Consider the following 17,036-nt stretch of genomic DNA (forward strand, 5'->3'; position numbering starts at 1 on the left):
ATTTTAACTTGTTTAGGTCTTTCTAAGCCTAATGCATATAAACATTCTCTCCATATGATGTTTTAATATTTTTAATCCCTTCAAATGTTTTTCTTAGTTCTTTTTAAGTTTGTTCTTTATTGAGGTACATGATAGTAGAGTGTATTTTGACGTATTATACATACATTGAGTAGAACTTACTTTAACCCCTCAGTAGACATGAGTTGGTTTTTGGTGGTTGTACAGAATAACATCAATTGACTCTTTTTTCATTATTTAATGTGAAGGATCCTTAATTCAAAAAAATCTATTGAAAGCTGCAGTACCTACAGAGTGCTAGGATGTGGCCATCATCAAATGAGCATGGCTTTTCCTGGAAGAGTGTGTTGTCTAACAGAAAGGTAGACTTTAGTCAGTTACGAATTGTGAAACATAGTCTGAGACCACAGTAAAGGGTGTAAAGAGAACTAATCAATGTGTTGAGCTGAGAAGATGTCAGGGGCAGCAAGAAGTCCAATGGCATGAGTTTTTAAATATTTAGAACCCTGTCATGCCTCCTTCTCATCCCTAGTATCCCAAGGTGCCTATAATAAACACAAGGGAGAGAAAGTTCTGCATCCTCTTAGCAGTCCTTCTGTTATGGCTTTGTTACTGGCCTAGGTCCCTCCACACTGCTTATGGGCTCTGGGACCACCTGTGACATTGCTGCAAGTCTCAGGGAAAGTCATAGACACAGCCCCTAGTAGGAAGGTGCCCATTGCAAATGACTCTATACAGCCTGGTAGCATCATGTGTGATTCAGACTTGACCATTTTGGACCTGCACCAAGAGAAATCTGATGGCACAGTTACACAACCCCAATCAAGTGAAAGAGATTGCAGCCCATATCAGGTACACTATGTAACCCAATGAGCAGGACGGTCATGGATTTATTGTCATAAAGTTTTATTTTTAAAACTGTTTACTAAGATGCAAATTAATTTGATTTTGCCATTTTGGTATCCTGGATTCAGCCTCTTTCTTTATTCAAGCATCAATGTTCTGCAGGTCCTATGAGCTCTTGTAGCTCCTGGCCCCTTGTCATGGGTTGGGGGCAATTCAAGCATCTAGAAGAGTAGCACCCAGGAAGTGGACATCTCCCCAGGATCCACTGTTCCAGCCCCCTCTCTGCTCTTACTGGAAATAGCCCCAGCACACGTTGACATCTCCTCTCTCCCTGAAGTGCCAGGAGACCTCCTTTCACTCTGGGGAATATGCTCCTCAGACAGAGGTGGGTTCCATCCCAGGACCTGCGTCCTCACTGCAGTGATTTATGCCCAAGGCCTGCACCACTGGTCTGCAGTAGATCTGAGGAAAGGTCGGCCTTTGTCTGCACACCAAGGGCATTGAGACCCCACCACTCATGGCTGAACCAGCCTCCAGGACAGGCCTTCTCTTGTGACTACCAGACATGTCAGATTATTCTCTCTAATGCCCAGTGTGGAACACACACACACACACACACACACATCTCATTCTAGAAAGGCGATAGTCACATCTCATGGGGCAACAGAGAAGAATTTCCAAACACCATCGAAGCTTGCAGGGCACCATTCTGGTGATGCTGTGTCAAGTGATGTTACTTCCTGTCCTTCATCTCCTTCCTAACAAGTCCCTTAGGGCCTTCAGTCTTGCTTGGAGTTAGAACATAAGCCACTTGGTTTCCAGAGCAAAACTCTGCTTGGAAGGGTTCAGACCATGAATCTCAGCAGAGTGGGAGGCTCCACGCAGTGCACCTGGGACTGGAGCCCTCCTGCTCCTCCTTCGTCAGCCAGAGCCATTCTCTCTCCAGAGGTACTTGTTCTGATGACAAGGGACCCTGCCTAGCTCCTGTGTGCCCCAGAAGGTGAACCTGCACTGTGCTTCCTTTGCAGTCCTCACTGGGGTTTCACTGCTTTGTGGGGGAGCCAATTCAGGATGCTGGCACCCTGCTGCCACTGGTCACTGTAAATAGGCACCCTGCTGGCACCTCTCCCCTAGGAGAGGCCCTAGAGGCTGCCCCTCCCAGACAGAGCTGTCTCTGCATGCTTGAACATGAATATGCATCTTGGCTGGATGTGTGGGCCAGCCCTGCTCATGGGATGGCCCTTCAATCTGTTTCTCAGGACTCTTCTCCTCCACAGGGCCCCAGCTTGCATCTAGTGCCAAAGTCACAGGTTAGGACAGGCCCTGGTGTGCCAGTTCGAATGTGCGTGACTAGCTCTGGGTGAGTCTGTTCCAGTAATTCCAGGAACAACCTCTCACTATTTCCACACCTATTGTTCTGTGGGCACCCTCTCAGCAGTGCCATAAACAGGCAGAACAAATGTGAACCCCTGACCCTTGGTCTGCATTGAGAAATTGCAAGTCATATGAATTGTCCACTGGTTGATGGGTGGCCAGAGCAGAAGCAGACACCAGGCTTTTTGACTCTTACTCCAGGGCTGCCACCACGTGCTGAGTAGACTCAGACTTCTCCAGTCTTAATTTCCTGAAGGCAAGCCACAGATTACCTGTTGTGACACTGTGGTATATAATGAGAAATGAATCTTTGGTATTTCTTCCCATTTCCTATGCAGAGCACTGAAAACCCTTATAATTTCCTAAGTGGTGGGAGGATAAAGGTAGTTGGAGTTGTTGTCCATCATAAGCCCCTTTAACCACAGCTGGGTCTAGCTGATGCGGGAATTTGGAAAGCCCAGAAGGGGGGGTCAGTTGCCAGGGGAACCAAGCAGGTGATTAGAGGGAAGAGAGGAGAAAGGGGCTGAAGGGTGAGCTGGTCACCAATGGCCAGAGATTCAATCACTCATGCCTATTGCAGAAGGAAGCCTGCAGGAAACACAACAAGGTCGGATGCAGAGAGATTCAGGTGGCCGAAGGCAGGGAGGCTGCGGTGCTGCGGGAGGAGCATGGGAATCCTGTCCCCCTTCATCCACCCCAGAAGCTGCTGCTTCATCTGGCTGTTCATCTGCATCCTGTGGCATACCCTTGCTGGTAATCCAGTCCCCGGCCATTTCCTTGGTCTGTGTGACTTTCTAGTAAAGGACTGAGGACAGGAAGTGAGTATGGGTACCTCTGGTGTGTAGGCAGGTCATACAGACAGAGTTGTGGATATGTGAAGTGGGGACAGTCCCATGGGATGCAGCCCTGGAGTCCTGAGCTCAGCATGACTCTTTTGGGGTCAGAATGACCCGACCTGTGGACGTCCTGCTGGTGTAGCAGGATTGGTTCCAGTGAGGGTAGGTCGCTGCACCTCTCGCCCCAGGAGTGCTCTGTGCGGACCTAGAGCGTGTAAGGAGGTTGGCTTTTCCTTGGGCATGTGCTCCAGAGGAGGGACCGACTCCTTGGAAAGGAGCATGTGGTCCTGGCCCATTCCTGGTTCATGAGGGAATCCTCTTGACTTCAATGAAGGATGAACACGGGGTGTGAGATTGAGGCAGGCCCACCCAATGCTCATGTATTCATTCAGCAAAGATTTATGGAGAGCCTACTGTATGCCAGCCATTGCTGTGGATGCTGGGGATGAGCAGAGAACAAAGCAAACATTGTCCCTGCCCTTACGGCTCTCCCACGAATGGAGAGACGAGCAGTAAATAAGCAATAGGGCAGTGGGTGAAGGAGGAGAAGGGCAGTAAATAAGCAATAGGGCAGTGGGTGAAGGAGGGAAGGGGCTTGGAAGTGTCCCTGGGCTGTTTCATAATGAGGGAAGGTGAGGTTAAAGGCCCCGAGCAGCCCTGAAAAGAAGGGAGTGATCACGCTGTGTGGACGTGGAGTTGCCATCTCGGTCATCATCATCATCTCGAGCAGGGATTGGCAAACGATAGCCACAGGCCGACGCTGGCCCATGGCTTGATGTTACTGGAACCCGTCCAGCCCATCTGTTACTATCATCTGCGGTGGCACTCCTGCCACAATGGCAGGGCTGAGTCATTACCAAAGAGACAGGATGGCCTGCAAACCTAAAAGGTGTTCTATTCGAGCCTTTATAGTAGACGTCTTCCAACCCTAATCTGCACCAGAGGTTCTCAAAGTGTAGGAACCCTGTCATTCTCTGCGTCCCGGGTAGTGGGAGTGTAGAGTGGAATGCTAGTCAGAATAGCACTGAGACATTGCTGCTTCTGTGCTCACCTTCTCCTGAGGGTGCCATAGAGCCTGTGTGGGACACTGCAGCAGAGTGACTGAAGGGGGAGACAGGGCAGTACAGCTGGCATTCTGAGGCCGGGCTTTAAAGGGCCTGTGAGGACGTAACCGAATGTCCTCCTCTTCTACTTCTGTAGGTTAGGGGAGATGTAGTTATTTTTCAAAAAAGTAATTATGTTGACATATAATGGGCTTATCCTGTTAAATACGCTGAGGAAGTATTTAAAACTGGGTCAGTTTAATCTCTGCCGTCGTTCCCATGCACAGACATGACCCACAAGCACCAAGGCTTTGGGGGCCCTCAGTTATTGTGGAGGGTGCACCAAGTGAAAGGCACAGAAGGCCATTCGTTTGGCAAGCTCTAAGTTGCCGACGCACGGTGGTGAGACTTGTGCTGGAGTTCCACTTCTCCTCCCCAGAAATCAGGAGGGCAAGGGAGAGCAGAGAAAGGAGCCTGTGTTCGAGTGTGAGAAGGGAGTTTCTTCACCCTGAGCCTTTTTGAGGAGGCCGGACTGAGAACACCACTCTGGCTCTGTTCTGTTTGTGTTCTCCTTGTTTTTTATTCTGTCTATAAAACCTCCTGGGCTCAGTTTGTCAGGACATTCCTCTTTTATACATTCTAGAACTGCCCAGTTCTAGAATTGTAAATAAAAAGCAAATTAAGTTCCTTACACAGGTTGGTTTTAATTGGCATTGTCATTTATCAAGAGTAAAGAAGTCCAGGAGCAATAAGCAGATCTAGAAGTAGCCAATTTTGTGTCTTCTTGGGAAGCGCAGGAGTGAGAGGTGCCCTTTGTATGGGTAGCAAGCTGCAGGTTCTCACCTGTAGAAGGATGGCACACCTGCCTTCTGTGTTTGGACTGCAGCAGATGGCGGGTGGGTGTTGTGGGTTGAATTGCCTCCCGCTACAAGATATGTTGAAGTCTGACACACAGCCCCTCAGAATGTGACCTTATTTGGACATAGAGTCATTGCAGATGGAATTAGTCAAAATTAGGCTGTTGCTGTGGTTCCTGACCCGACAGACTGGTGTCCTTATAAAAATGGGAAAATTTGGGCACAGAGACACACACGTGGAAGCGCAGGTGAAGATACAGGCAGAGGTCAGGTGATGCTTCCAGAAAGCCAAGGACACCAAAGACTGCCAGCAGTCCCCATAGGCTCAGGGAGATGTCCACATAGATTCTCCATTCCAGACTGAGAAGGGGCAAACCCTGTTGTAATGTTGGTCTCAGATGTCCAGCCTCCAGAGCTGGGGGACAATACGTTGCTATTGTGCAGGCCACACTATCTCTGGTGTGCTGTAAGCCACCAGCTTTTGGTTCCTTTGTTTCAACTTGTTGGGTGACAAGCCTTCAAGTGCTATCCTGCCACCACTTATATTTCCACATTTTCTCCCTTGTCTATTTTTCTACCTGCTCTTCTGTCTCTTCTCCTCTTCCTGTACTTCTCTCCTCTTCCCTAAGGCAAAGCCAAGGTCTTCAATTGATTGAGAATTTTGCAGAGCTACTTGGGCCATCGGAATGGCCCTCAGTTCATGTCATATTGAGACTAGATGCCTGATCACAGCCCTAGGAGGGCCTCTATGGGACCTGTCCTCTGGCACACAGAAGAATTAACTCAGATAACTCTTGCATCAGGCCTGGGAGAGATCCTGATGCAATCTCCCCTAAGTAGATGTGGCTGCTGAGAGGGGAAGCACCCAGGCCAGCTGGCCTGGGCCGGCTGCCCCTGGACCTGTGCTCAGCTGCACTTTAGTGGAGATGTTCTTAGAGCATCCATCCCTCAGGGCTATTTTTGCTGCATATAAAAGGAAACCCCCAGCAGCACAGGCTCACCTGAGGCACTTGGGGAGGGTGGCCTCAGGTTCTTGTAGTGCAGCTTGGCTTCCTGCAGTGCACCTTTCTCCAGCAATCCCTCTGAGAAGCTGAATGTCAAGGGGAGGGGACGGTGCTACTGTGTTGTTTGCAACCTTGAATTTGTCGTCTGTTCAACTAATGTTTCCTTTCTGATCTGAGAAAAGTTGTCAAGAGAGGGGGAGAGCATGGACAGGTCTTCCTCCCTGGGGACGACTGGGGACGCAGCTGAGGTCAGAGGGCCACAGCCCACAGAGCTCTCCCCAGGTGGCCCTCTTAGAGAGGGGAAAAGATTCAAGGAAGGCTAGACTCTGAGGTGATGGCTGGCAGGCTTGTGAGTGCTGTGAGTTAGCTGTTTGATTAAGTATGGTTAAATATTAATTGGACTGCTTTTGTTTCAAAGGCAGGATTCAGAGCAAGGGAGAAGCAGGCAGTCTGTGAAAGCCACCGGTTGGCTGAGGGAGAATGGCTGGGAGCCCCGGGGGTCCCTTTGCTTCTCCTGGGAGGTCTGTCCTCCTTCCCGTGGTTCAGAGAGTTTCTGCAGGGCTTTTCTTCATAGCACTTTGGGGCACAGTTGTAGGTGACAGGCTGCTGGTGGTCCCTCAGGATGGAAGCCACTGGCTTAGTATGAAGGACATAGTTGAGCGTCTCAGTGACCGTGGCCATGACATCGTGGTGGTGGTGCCAGAGACCAATTTGCTTCTGAAGGAATCGACACACTACAGAAGGAGAGTGTACCCGGTGCCCTATGGCCAGGAGGAGATGGAGGGCCGCTACCGCTCTTTTGGGAATCAGCACTTTGCTGAGAGATCCTTCCTGACGGCCGCGCAGACAGAGTACAGGAATAACATGGTTGTCATCGACATGTACTTCCTCAACTGCCAGAGCCTCCTGCAGGACTCTGACACCCTGAGTTTCCTCCAGGGGAGCAGGTTCGATGCTCTTTTCACAGACCCGGCCTTGCCCTGTGGTGTGATCCTGGCCGAGTACCTGGGTCTGCCCTCTGTGTACCTCTTCAGGGGCTTCCCGTGTTCCTTGGAGCACGCTTTGGGCGGAAGCCCGAACCCCGTGTCTTACATCCCCAGGTGCTACACTCAGTTCTCAGCCCACATGACGTTTCCCCAACGCGTGGCCAACTTCCTGGTGAACTTCTTGGAGAGCTATCTGTTTCACTGTCTGTATTCAAAGTACGAGGAGCTGGCCTCAGGCCTGCTCGGGAGAGAAGTGCACCTGTCTGCCTTGTATCAAAAGGACCCCGTGTGGCTGCTGAGGTACGACTTTGTGCTGGAGTTCCCCAGGCCAGCCATGCCCAACATGGTCTTCATTGGAGGGACCAACTGCAAGAAGCGCCGTGTCCTGTCCCAGGTTGGTGGTTTGGCTCCTCGTGGATTGCCCTGTGTCTTGTGGGCAGGTTCTGTCCCTGTCCCTCAGTCTCGCTGGGCAGGGTTGTCAGAGGAATGGTGGTGGGAAGGGGAAGCCAGGTGTAGAGTAGCAGGACAGGAAGGCCTGGGGCCCAGGTGAGGGGAGGCAATTGAGTGAAGCCTTGCCTGGCCACAGGAAGAGGCACGCTCAGTTAGGTTATCTGGGGACAGTCTCACAACTATTGCAGGAGGCTTAGGAATGTTCCCATCCAAACAGGGGAAGGCTTGACCCAGGGGCAGGTCAAAACCATCCTCCCAATTCTGTCCTCTGGTTTGCCCCTGGGCCCTGAGCTAGAGGTGACCTGTGGGCCACATCTGCCCCAGGCCTCTTTACAATGGCCCACAGCTAAGCAGGGTTTTGTAGTGTTAAAGGGATATTCATAACCATGGAGGATGCGTGGCAGAGCTGTGTGGCCCTGCATCCTTACTGGCCTTTGTGGGAGAGGGGTCATGGTCTCAGGCCAGTGTTTGTAGATGCCCTCCTGAGGTAGTGCCCAGTGTAACCTGGGAAAATAATCATCTGGGAGACTTTCTCACAAATGTAATCAATCCTGGCTGTGATGGCACACACCTGTAATCACAGTGACTTGGAGTTTGAGGCAGGAGGATGGCAAGTTCAAAGCCAGCCTTAGCAACTTTGTGAGGCCGTCAACAAACTAGGGAGTCCCTGTCTCAAAATGAAAACACAAAAATGGGTGGGGATGTAGCTCAGTGCTTGAGAGCCCCAGGTTCGAACCAAGTACAGAAATAAAAATAAAAAAGTACACATAGTGACCCTCTGTAAGGAATCAGCCCCCTCTGTCTTCCACCCCAGAATGTTCCTTTTCAATGCATTGTTCATCCAAGAGCAAGTCTCCAAGAGGTCGCAAGGACCCCTCCACACTTCTATAACACCTGCTGCGTTGTGTGTTAACAGCAAGAGGCACGCTCAGTTAGGTTATCTGGGGACAGTCACACAACCATTGCAGGAGGCTTAGGAATGTTCCCATCCAAACAGAGGGGAAAGCTTGACCCAGGGGCAGGTCAAAACCATCCTCCCAATTCTGTCCTCTGGTTTGCCCCTGGGCCCTGAGCTAGAGGTGACCTGTGGCCATGGCTACTGGGAAGCCCTCTGAAAATGGCGCTGACTGTGTGAACCTCAGCCCTTCACAGGGCTGCTGAGGATCCATGTGCCCCACACAGCATGTGACCGTGCTTTGCAGAGGGACAGGGGTCTGGTGGCTCTGGCCCTCTCTTCCTTGGAGCCTGGTTCCATACCAACAGGAAGTTCTTCCTCTTGTGTTCCACAGTCTTTTCAATTGTGGTTCTCCATTGGGGTCTCTTTTGACCTGAGGGGGAAATGGTGGACACAAAGATTTGTCTGTCCCCAAATGTCAATCTTTGGGAATGTCCACTGTAAATACATGCCAAGTGTGTTTCACTGACTCTCTGCAGCAAGGCAAATGTGAGGACCAGATTCTCTCCAAGACTTTACAAGAGACGCTCTTGCAGACTGACATCTCGGCATGTCCTGGTTGAGCCCAAGGTGGATTCCTGGCAAGCCAGGGGCACAGAATCCCAAAATGCAAGTCATCGTTAACAGGCATTTTTTAAGGTCCATGATTTAAGCCAGTGTCTGTAAAGTTTGGCTTTTCTTTCAACATCCCCAGTTTATCTTTATGAATAGTTCTTTTGGAGGTTATCAGATGTGGAGGTTTTGGCAGCAGTGTTTCTGTTAATAAGTTATCATGTAAGAGTGACTAAGAGCTGGAACGCATTCAGGTTTTTACAAAGTGCTGGACACGAACATGAAAAACCCAGAAAGTTGGCTAACAATTTACATAATGCCACAAAGAATTGGCTTTAAAAGCTGCATTCCTTATGCCTGGTGTGTTGTCTCAGCACATTTTATTTCAAATATGTTTTCAGAAAGAACTTTTTAGAATAATTCACATGCCCTGCAACTCACTCATTTAATGTTTATAGTTTGTTGGTTTTACATTCTCAGATTAGGGCACTCCACCATGCGGCCTGCACAATGGTTTCATTAATGAGGTTCTTGGCATAAAAGTTGGCTAATGAGATCGAAATAAAACACACAGACTCAGTTACCTTATTTCTATTGCCAGGTCCGAGACGGCTCCCCTCTCTGGTTCTCACCTCTAACCGCCCGGCAGGGCAGCAAGGATTACTCAGGGCCAGCAGGAGAGAGAGAGGGTGGGCACGCCAGGGAGTAGCCTTTTATTGGGGAACAAGAGATTCAGGGGAGAATTCCATCCAATGAAGGTTGAGGGGGGCTGCACTCCAAGGTCAGGGTCAGTGATTGGGCCCCCGGGGTCAGTGGTCAGTCACACCCCCACACGGATGGGTTCTCTCATCAGGAGAGGGCCGGGAAAGCTCCGACACAGCCAGAGCGCCTCACACCCAGACCGGGAGTCACCCAGTCACGTGTCAGGGTGGCTCCCCACATATTCCCCTTTCCTTTTCTTAACAATGAGGCGGCGGTTCACTCTCTGGAGTTTCTGTATTCTTGTTCCGAAGACTCGCCATCCTATGGTTACAACACAAAAGAGAATTAACAGCAAAGAGAATAATCCAATAATGTACCAAGCGGAGTGTTTAAGAATATTACCAGGGTTGAATCCATTCAACTCCTTCAATATTTGGTTAGCCAAAGAAGAAGGATCTGAAAAATCAGCTCTATTATTTTGAATGTCTTGGATATGGTGATGAAGTTCCAGAATATCCAAGGTATTATTACTGTTTTGCAAAATACCTAACAAATGTTTTTTAACCTTCTCCCAATCCCAGAGAGAAGCATTGTACTTGGCAGCTGTAAAACACACATACTTGTAATTAGCATGGCATTTAAGCCTTTCTTTAAATGTTAAGGCTGAAAGTTCATTACCTATGTCTATAACAGTCGCCTCTAAGGCGTTTAATTTAGTTTCAATCCTTTCATCAATATTTACTTGATTACACAGAGCCTTGGAAGTATTTTGAGCTAAATTATTAAGAAATTTTGCATGCTGAATATTCTGAGACAATGTCAGAGATGCAGAGACAGTTGAGGCAATAAAAGAGACCAGCGCTAAAACACCAACAATTATAATTCCAATAGCACGTTTAGGTCTTGCTAACTGGGCATGAATTTGCTGCAAGACTTGTAAACCAGCATCAGCATACCATGGCTCTGAAATATTAGCAGGTAACAAAATGAAAGAGGGCTGATGAAGCACCAGCACTCCTTTTCCTCCATTATACCTAGTAATACAATTGGTTAGGTTGCATTTATTACAAGTAACAATATATCTGTCATCTGTCTATTTAACTTTTACATTTCCAATAATTAAAACATAAGGAGATTGGACACAGGCTCGTAAGCCATAGCAAGATCCCTCTTTACAGTTCTTGCCGACAAATTTTGGTAAAGGTTTATCTGTAAAATGTAAAAATTCTGAGGCAGCAATTAAACGCCAAATATCTTTTTGAACACCTCCTTCACTATAAGTCAAAATATTACTAACAAATCCTGTAGGTGTCATAGCAGAATTTCTTTGTAATTGTCTCTTATCAATTTTTGGAGACCAGTCTAAAATATACCCACTATCTTTAGACACCTTATGTTGTAAGGAAAGGTATTTACGCAATCCATCCATCTAGGAAAGGTGCCAATCTCAATTGTAGAACTATTTGGACAGTAGGGTATCGGTGGAGGTTTTGCAGAAATGACTGGCTTGTTATGGGAAAGTCCCATCTTAATTACTGATCTAGTATTAGGTTTTAAGTCCCCATAAATAGAATTATTTGTCAGTCTAGGTCTACCAATCGCTGTCTTTTCTTTGAATGGTACTTTCAGACAGCCAGCATGTTTATCGTGTGACCAACACAAAGGTAATTGGGCACTGTAGCCAGAGTAATTAAATCTAGTCACATGATTGGGAGTAATATGAGTATCTATAAATCCTCCCATCATGAATGAGTCATTAGTAAATACTGGAATAGATTTTCCAGTCCACACAGCTGGATGTACCAGGGGTGGATCTGGGAAATATGTCCAGTAAGTGTCTACTTGATTCCCCTTTACCTGACAGCCCAGCAGGGCAATTACTGTTGCTACCATCATCACTGGGGTCCTGTTCTTTCCTAGGCGTCGAAGTATTTGGGAAGCCTGGGTTGTTAGCTTCTTCACGTCTTCCCATGTAATCAGCTTTTCGGCTGGTTCAATCTGGTCTTTCTTCATCCTTTTCCGATATCTCCTCCTTCTGGGTAGGGGCTCCTCCGGGTCGATCCTCAGTCGCTTGAATCTGGGTTCTATCTCTTCCATGTCTGATAGCACGTTCAGGCACCCAAATAGGACGGAAAGCACCTTCTGGGAAGATACAAGCATGACCTCTGCCCTACATCATCACCGGGTCTGGGCCTTTCCACTGACCAGTCTGTAAATCTTTCCACAAAACTCTGCCTAAAGGGCCTGTTACTGAAGGAGACATTTGTCTCTCAGCAGCAGTGTGACCTTCTGTGTCACAGTTTAAATAATTTAAAACAAACAAGGCATGATTAAGGCTATTTTGGGGAGTCACAACCCTATTCCCCCCTTTTAATTTTTGTAATTGAAGCTTAATAGATAAATGAGCTCGTTCCACAATGGCTTGACCTTGGGGGTTATAAGGAATTCCTGTTTTATGATTAATTTTAAACTCTTGGCAAAATTGTTGAAAAGAAGAGCTTATGTAAGCTGAAGCATTATCTGTTTTAATCTGCATAGGGCACCCTAAAACGGAAAAAACTGCTAAGCAATGAGAAATTACATGTTGAGTATTTTCCTTAGTACGTGCTGTGGCAAAAATAAATCTAGAATAAGTGTCCACTATGACATGCACATAGCATTGCTTACCAAATTGAGGAATATGAATTACATCCATTTGCCATATTTGATTTGGTTTTAATCCATGGGGATTTACCCCTGATGGCAGAGATGGAGTGTGACTAACACACTTAGGGCATTGGCTTACAATCTGACGAGCTTTGTTCTCTGGTAATATTAAATTTTTTATGTAAGCTAGAAGCATTTTGATGATGTAAGGAATGGGAAGCTAGTGCACAGTCATATGAAGACATCTGTTGACAAAAAGCTACTAACTTATCAATTTTGTCATTACCTGAAACTAGAGGTCCAGGAAGATTAGTATGGGCACGTATGTGTCCTATAAAACATGGGTACTTTCTCATTAGCACTGTCTTTTGTAAATTATGAAATAATTGAAATAACTCCTGTGATGAAGTATACCCAATAACTGAAGTTTCAATATTTTTGGTAACTCCGACTGCATATAAGCTGTCAGAATAAATATTAATAGGCTCATTTGAAAAGTAATCTAAGGCACAAATCAGAGCTTGAAGCTCTGCTCTTTGGGCAGAAGTATAAGGAGTTTGTATTACCTCTGTGTGAACACGACTATAAAAACCTGCTTTACCTGAGTTAGAACCATCCGTGAACACCGATAAAGTTTCATCTATAGGATGTGCACGTACAATCTTTGGAAAAATAAGTGACGTTAATGATGCAAATTGTACAATCTTATCATGAGGATAATGGCTATCTATCTGGCCAGGAAAATCAGCAAAAGCTATCTGCCATGAGCTAGAAGTTTGAAAAAGCCAATTAGTCTGTTGAACAGAAAATGGAATAATTATGATATCAGGCTCAGATCCAATTAATTGTAAAATCCTAGTTCTACCTTTAATTACTAATTGAGCTATAGAATCATGAAAAGGAATTAATGTTTTTTGAGGGGAGTGGGATAAATAAATCCACTCAATAACTCAATAACTCCTAATCTTTGCCATATGGCTCCTGTTGGGGTATGCTCAGTTGGAAATATTAATATTAACACTATTTCTTTAGGATCAATTCTAGTAAGCTGTGCATTTTTAATTGCATTTTCAACTTTTTCTAAATCCGTTTTAGCCTCTAAGGTTAGCTGACGTGGAGAGGTTGGAAAAGGATTTCTTGTAATATCTGAAATAAAGGACTTAACTCAGAAGTGGTTGGTTTTAAGGATAGCCTCAGCCAATTAATATCTCCTAATAGTTTTTGAAAATCATTAAGGGTATGTAATTCCTTAACTCTTATCTGAAGATTTTGAGGACAGATTGTACGTCCTTGAATTATCTGACCTAGATATTGAAAAGGAGACACCTTTTGAATTTTTTGAGGAGCTATACATAAACCCATTGCTGTAAGCGAAGTCTCTAACTGAGTAAAAATTTCTGAAAGTACCTCTGGATTAGCATGAGCCAATAATATATCATCCATAAAATGAATAATATATGCATCAGGAAAGCTATTTCTTATGGGATCTATCGCCTGGTCAACGTATTTTTGGCACAGTGTAGGACCATTATGCATTCCCTGGGGGAGTACCTTCCAACAATATCTTTTAACAGGTTCCTTAAAATTAATTGCTGGGACAGTGAAAGCAAATCTTTCACAATCTCCAGGATGTAACCTTATAGAGAAAAAGCAGTCTTTTAAATCTATTACCATCAAGCTATAATCTAAAGGGATGGCTGTAGGGGAGGGAAGTCCTGGCTGTAATGATCCCATAGGCCGAATTGCATGATTTAGCGCCCTTAAATCCTGTAGCAATCTCCAATTTCCTGACTTTTTCTTAATAACAAAAATAGGTGTGTTCCAAGGACTAAGCGTTGGTTCAATATGACCAGCCTGAAGTTGTTCCTCAACTAATCTATGAATTATTTTAAGCTTTTCCCCTGAGAAGGGCCACTGAGAAATCCATATAGGCTCCTCTGTGAGCCAGGTGATTTTTTCAGCTATCTTAGGGATCGGGGAAATACTCAGGGCCCCTAGTAAAAATTTTGGCTTGGAGCATTTACTAATCTTTGTCGTGGAGACTGGCTTGTAAACAGATACTCTTCCTGAAGGGTCTCCTTATCATCTCCAGGAAAATACCTCTGATTAACTTCCTCAACTGACCTTATAGAGTTTGGAGTAACTAATAACAATCCCATTTTGGCTAAAATATCTCTTCCCCATAGGTTAGCTGGTAAAGACTCTAACACATAAGGCTTAAATACTCCACTGTTCCCATAGGAATCTTCCCAACGGAGATAGTTGGCACTTTGAGCAGGCTGTGAAACCTGTCCTATTCCCTCTAGGTTAGCTGGGGCTACATGTAAAGGCCATTTTCTAGGCCAGAATCTACTGGATAATACAGAGATATCAGCCCCTGTGTCTATTATTCCTAGGAAATTTTTATTATTAATTTTAAGTTTTAATAAAGGGCGTTCTTGTCGTACTAACTGTGACCAGTATACTCTGTCTGGCGGTTTAGAAACTGAATCTACCGGCAGGTGCCTTCCTGAGTCACAAGGCAATAATATTAATTGGGCAAATGTATCCTTTGGAGTGAGCCTTAGGGCATAATTGGACCTTACAGTAACATTTAATTGTCCTTTAAAATTTGAATCTATCCCACCAATGGCTCAATCACCTCAATGGCTCCCTTTAAATTATTACGTCCCAAAATTAAACCTATAGTATTATCAGGAAGCGGCCCGAAAATCCCAGTAGGGATTTGTTCTGGCCCCGTTTCAGGATTTAATTCAACTGTCTTTGAAGGTCCTAAGAAAACTGTCTGCGATCTCTGTTCCGGTAAAAATCGCGGGCTGTCCTGGTCGGCACCAGTGACGTCACACTGTGCGACCTCTCCTCGAAATCCCCAATATTGTTGCTTGTCCCAGGGAGGGGCCGAACGGAAGTTTTTTGTCCTCCCGCTAGGAGGAAATGACGGCGAGAAGGCGGGCTGATCCCCGCCATCTGAATCCATCGTGTGGGGCTGAGTCCTGCAATATCTATTATTGCCAGTAGATGGAGCCCTGAACTTAAAATTGCACATGTGACACTCACTCGCAAAATAATTATTTTTCCCACAAACGTAGCATCTCCCTCGGGACTTTTGTCTTAAATCCTGTGGCCTCAAAGTTTCTTTTAGTGCCGCGGCTAGGGCTACTGTCTGTAAATGGGCAGAATCTATGTCAGAACATAGGCTAATAAACTCAGAGATTGTTGCTTTTTTACGGTGCGGCCTGAGAATATCCTGACAGTATTTATTTGCGTTTTCAAATGCCAATTGCCTAACAATGAACTCGCTCGCCCCTGGGTCCCCGATCTACCTGTTTGCAGCCTGATACAATTGGGCTACGAAATCTGAATAAGTTTCACTGGCACCCTGTCTAATTTTGGTAAGAACTAAATTGGATTGGTCCTTGGAGACGATCTGTCTCTAAGCATGTTTTGCACAATCAGTTATTTGATTGTATACTACAAACTCATAATTTAACTGTCTTTCCAAATCAGCAAAATCACCGGTCCCTAGAAACATCTCTAGTGGTGTATCTATATCCTGTCTTTTGTTCTTTTCTGCCTGTTCAGTACAAAAATCAGTCCAATAAGTTCTCCAAAGTAAGAAATCTCCCCCCCGCTCAGACAAGATCTGGCTAAAGAAATCCAATCCATCGGAGGAAGGGGTTGTGAGCAAATATTTTCTATCAGGCTCTGTACAAAAGGGGAGTTTGGACCATATGTCTCACATGCACTTTTTAGTTCCTTAATGGTTTCAAATGGGATTACAGCATGAACTCTAACTCTCTGATCTTGCTCATTAACTTGCTCAAAAACTGGAAAAAGGTGAAAACCGCTAGTATCCTCCCCCGATTCTTGAGCCTTCTTAATACCTCGCTGGATTGGGGTAAGAAAAGTCATTGTTAATCCAGCATATCTGTTAAATTTTGTCCTTTTAGCAGGTACTGGCCGAATTCGAATAGCCTGGGCAGGCGGTGTTAAACGCAGCCTGTTAAAATTTCTCTGTAAGTCCTGAATTTCAACGTCTGATTCTTCTCCCTCAGATTGCGAGCCATGGTTAGACTCTGCGCTATCGCCATTTTGAATTTGGGTTTCTAAACCATGTGGCGGAGAAGAACTCTGAGCCCCTCTAGGAATCTCCTCCGGATTTTCCTCTCCAGGAAGATCGTCTACCTCTTCTGGAGGGCTTTCTAGGATTTCGGATGTTTCTCCTCTCTGATGTTGCTCTCTATAATCTCCCTGCGGGCTAGCCTGATCTTGCAAGTTTAAGTTCACATTTTTAACCTTTGGCTTGGCCCCTGTGCCTTTGTTTTTAAACGGCTTAAGGGAAAGGGAATTAACTTAGCCTCAGGCTGATTTTCCATTTGAATAGACCTAACAGCTCCTTGAATGCCTTTTCAGAGGTCCTCAGGGGGCCACGAACTCTGGCCCATATATTCAAAAAGACAAACTTCTAGAGCCTTCCAAGTTTTCTGAATATTTTCTATGCCTCCAGGTAGTTCATTAGAAAGACAGACCTTTTGTAACTTCCTTCCTAATTTCTCCCAAGTAAGTAAATCTGGAGACTCTTGTTCACAAAACCAAGGACAATATTCACCTACAATCTTTAAGAATTGTAATAACTGAGTTTTCTTTATTTGTTTTCCCTTCTGATTAATTATACTGTCTAAAATAGTCAGATACATTTCCTTATCCGTAGAAGTTGAATTTCCCATTTTAATTAATTTAACGTCTCTTTCCTTCAGTATCTCCAGG

The 17,036-nt window shown here is 45.7% G+C and overlaps 1 protein-coding gene across 4 annotated transcripts in view; it reads left to right on the forward strand.

Moving 5' to 3' along the window:
* Window positions 1-17,036, forward strand: part of LOC113187913 (UDP-glucuronosyltransferase 1A6) — a 112,623-nt gene that overhangs the window by 58,785 nt on the left and 36,802 nt on the right. The window contains exon 1 of one of the 4 annotated variants that reach the window (XM_026396020.2): window positions 6,445-7,358. The exons of the other annotated variants lie outside the window; for them this stretch is intronic. Coding sequence (XP_026251805.2) covers window positions 6,459-7,358 — 900 coding nt within the window. The 5' untranslated portion in view covers window positions 6,445-6,458. Of the gene's footprint in view, window positions 1-6,444; window positions 7,359-17,036 lie in introns of those variants that run through there. 4 annotated transcript variants of the gene reach the window in all.

Source organism: Urocitellus parryii, chromosome 1, assembly GCF_045843805.1.
Source record: "Urocitellus parryii isolate mUroPar1 chromosome 1, mUroPar1.hap1, whole genome shotgun sequence".
In the NCBI taxonomy this organism is placed as follows: Eukaryota; Metazoa; Chordata; class Mammalia; order Rodentia; family Sciuridae; genus Urocitellus; species Urocitellus parryii.